The sequence below is a fragment of the Corvus brachyrhynchos genome, unplaced genomic scaffold (genome assembly GCF_000691975.1).
Source record: "Corvus brachyrhynchos isolate BGI_N302 unplaced genomic scaffold, ASM69197v1 scaffold237, whole genome shotgun sequence".
In the NCBI taxonomy this organism is placed as follows: Eukaryota; Metazoa; Chordata; class Aves; order Passeriformes; family Corvidae; genus Corvus; species Corvus brachyrhynchos.
The window spans coordinates 161,805-165,138 of NW_008238959.1; the positions used below are offsets into that span (position 1 = coordinate 161,805).

The 3,334-nt window shown below is 43.3% G+C and overlaps 2 protein-coding genes across 2 annotated transcripts in view; one reads left to right on the forward strand and one right to left on the reverse strand.

Moving 5' to 3' along the window:
- Positions 1-743, forward strand: part of LOC103618646 (tubulin beta-2 chain) — an 18,922-nt gene extending 18,179 nt beyond the window's left edge. Inside the window, exon 6 of the mRNA XM_008637074.2 lies at positions 27-743. Within this exon, the coding sequence (XP_008635296.1) occupies positions 27-527 (501 nt within the window). The 3' untranslated portion in view covers positions 528-743. The remainder of the gene's footprint in view (positions 1-26) is intronic.
- BPHL (biphenyl hydrolase like) overlaps positions 686-3,334 on the reverse strand; it is a 19,505-nt gene continuing 16,856 nt past the window's right edge. Inside the window, exon 7 of the mRNA XM_017738596.1 lies at positions 686-1,117. Within this exon, the coding sequence (XP_017594085.1) occupies positions 1,030-1,117 (88 nt within the window). The 3' untranslated portion in view covers positions 686-1,029. The remainder of the gene's footprint in view (positions 1,118-3,334) is intronic.

Sequence of the window (3,334 nt, forward strand, 5' to 3'; positions counted from 1 at the left end):
CCCCGCCCCCCCCCCGCCCCGGCCAGCAGTACCGCGCCCTGACGGTGCCCGAGCTGACGCAGCAGATGTTCGACTCCAAGAACATGATGGCCGCCTGCGACCCCCGCCACGGCCGCTACCTGACGGTGGCCGCCATCTTCCGGGGCCGCATGTCCATGAAGGAGGTGGACGAGCAGATGCTCAACGTGCAGAACAAGAACAGCAGCTACTTTGTGGAGTGGATCCCCAACAACGTGAAGACGGCCGTCTGCGACATCCCCCCGCGCGGCCTCAAGATGTCTGCCACCTTCATCGGCAACAGCACGGCCATCCAGGAGCTCTTCAAGAGGATCTCGGAGCAGTTCACGGCCATGTTCCGGCGCAAGGCTTTCTTGCACTGGTACACCGGCGAGGGCATGGATGAAATGGAGTTCACGGAGGCCGAGAGCAACATGAATGACCTGGTCTCTGAATACCAGCAATACCAGGATGCCACTGCTGATGAGCAGGGCGAGTTTGAAGAGGAAGGAGAGGAGGATGAGGCTTAAGCCCTCTGGTATCAAAGGAACTTCTGTAAAGCAGGCATGCATCTGAATGACTTCTGATAGTGGTGGTGAAGCATGTTTTCTAGAAATTATGTACCCAATTATCCTCTCAGCATTTGTGACTTTGGCCGGTTTCTCAATGTAACACATCTGAATCCTAATTCTTACAATGTTTTTTGTCCTTTAATATTAAGAGCTCATAAAGGCATGCATTCTAGATCATGTTTTCTGTCTTTCTTAACACCTCTATTGGACAAAGAACAACTGTTCAGCCTGCGTGGCAACAAGTAAGCTTAAGGACACGTCAGAAGTCTTGCAGTACAGTGGTATGCTCTGATCACTGAGGCTTACGTGTTCTTAAGACATATCCTTCTCATGCAAACATGTTTAATGTTTTTTCTTACAGGACTCAAACCTACCTATAACTTCATTGAAAATGGAAAGCCAGCTTATATTCCTAAACAAGGCAAAGGCCAAGCACCTCTGACGTGTTTTACAGTCCAAGTCAGCGTAGGAAATTTTCCACTTCTCTGTTGAAGTCCTCCGCAAAACGCAGGTGTAAATTATGCTTTCCTTCTGGCATCAGAAGCAGCCTTAAAAGAGGAGAAAAATCAAACACTGATTATACATTTTATTCTGTGAGTACAGGTAATTCAAATACTTGTTGCATTTTCCTTGCTCTTGATTACCCAGTAAGTAACTGTAGTAACTCTTATTTTAAGTACTGTCCCTCTACATGTGGTTCAGAATGTGAACCACAGCAACAGTTGAAGCAATAACCATACTACTTGTCCCACTTTGGGGAGGATAAAATATGGCTAAAAGAAATTTTTGTCCTAGACCCAGTTTCTAGAAACCTTTCTGGTGATCTACACAGAAGATAAGATTCCAAAACTTATGTAAGATGCATCTTTGAAAGGTATGTAAAGTACCTGAGCACTTTTGCCTCTTTCAGAGAACAGTAGTTGTGCTGGGCAGTGAAATGCAGAGTCCTTGTCATGACCCAAACTTGGTTATTATTTGTACTTTGTCTCATCTTTTTGCAAAAAGACAATCCAAAACTAAAACCATTGATCCATTAAAATAAGAAGGGAAGTCAGAACTTCTCTGGCTATACCAAAAGCTTAGAAGTAGTACCTGTGAATAAGGTTAAATCTTTGTAATACGAATATGAGTTTGACATGCCTAAAATTCCACTCGCTTTTGCTTTCTATCTGAGACAAACTTTATACATCAAGAACGTACACTTCTTTATATGGGGGTGGGAAATTCTTTAAATTGGTTTGTGCTACCATATACTAAGCAGTTTCAACAGAGCTAAAACCATTCTGACTGATACTTTGTTGCCTTCATGTCAAAGTACCACTATAACAAGAGGGACTGACCTTCTTTTGGTGGTGACAAGTGCTGTTTTGTTTTGGGAAAAGAGCAGCAGCATGTGAACATACCCAGCTTTTCTAGTGAATTGTCTGAATTTTATTAAGTCTGTTTCTTCAAAGACTAAGCAGCACACAGATGCACAAACCTATAGTGCTGTGTATGCTATTTCCTACTGCTGGTAATGCCACCAAATTCCAGCCATACCATGCAAATGCAGAATGATGGCACAGTCTTCCACCATGAGAGAAACAAGCAATGTACCTGCACTATAATCAGAAGAAGCTTTTTCTACTTTACTTCTAGATAAAAATCAGGGCAAGAAAAGCTGATGGTAGAAGCATGTGTTACTGAAAGTAAACTTTAAGCTTTTTCCTTCTACTTCACAATGGAAAATGTCAATTCCAATACAACCAGGGAAGAATGGGACCATGTACCCAAGTGTTATTTTCTGAGAACACCATTAATCTGGTTTCTTTTCTGACAAATATGCATACAGGGGAGCACTTCAGCACAAAGACATGCAAAGAATCACTGTTTTACACTTTATTGGATGGCAATTTCTAACAGTGTTTCCTCTTTGACTTGTCTTCCAAAGAGAAGCTATCAGATCCTTGTCTAGTTTTTTGGGATAATTTGCCTTAGTCAGCATCTGGAGTATTTTGGAGCGCAGTGAAACCAAGCAGGATGATAGGTGTTCTGAGCAGGGCATGTAGGAGTAAGGAACCAGCAGACATGAAATAAAACACCTGCATGTGATTGTTAGGAAGATCTCTTGTTCTCATCTTTCCTGCGGCAGCATGCATTACTATGATCAGTGTGCCTGGCTTTGAGATAATATCATTCATTTTTGCAGTGAGATAACACCAGTGAAACAGTTCCCTCCACTTTGTATTCATAAAAACGTGTGGCTTTTTTTTCCCCCCTCACTACTTCTGTTCTCCAGTGCTAATCATCACAGTCTGCTATTAAGTAGTAATAGAACGCTTGCATTTGTGTGCAAATTTATGAGGAGAATTCAGCTGGTAAAATCCCAGCTTTTTATAGGAAGCATTTCTGGAATTTTCAAGTTGTGCTAGTTTTGGCTGGGATAGAGTCAATTTTCTTCACAGTAGCTATTATGGGGCCGTGTTTTGGGTTTGTGCTGAAAACAGTGTTGATAATAGATGTTTCTGTTACTGCTGAGCTGCGCTTGCACAGCATCAAGGCCGCCTGTGCTTCTCGTACTGCCCCACTAGGGAGGAGGCTGGGGGTGCTCAAGGAGTTTGGAGGGGCCACAGCTGGGACAGCTGACCTCAACTGACCAAAGGAATATTCCATACCATATGGCATCATGCTGAGCATACTGAGCTGGGGAAAGAAGGAAGGGGGATGTTTGGAAGGATGACATTTGTCTTCCCAAGTAACTGCTATGTGTGATGGAGCCTGGCATT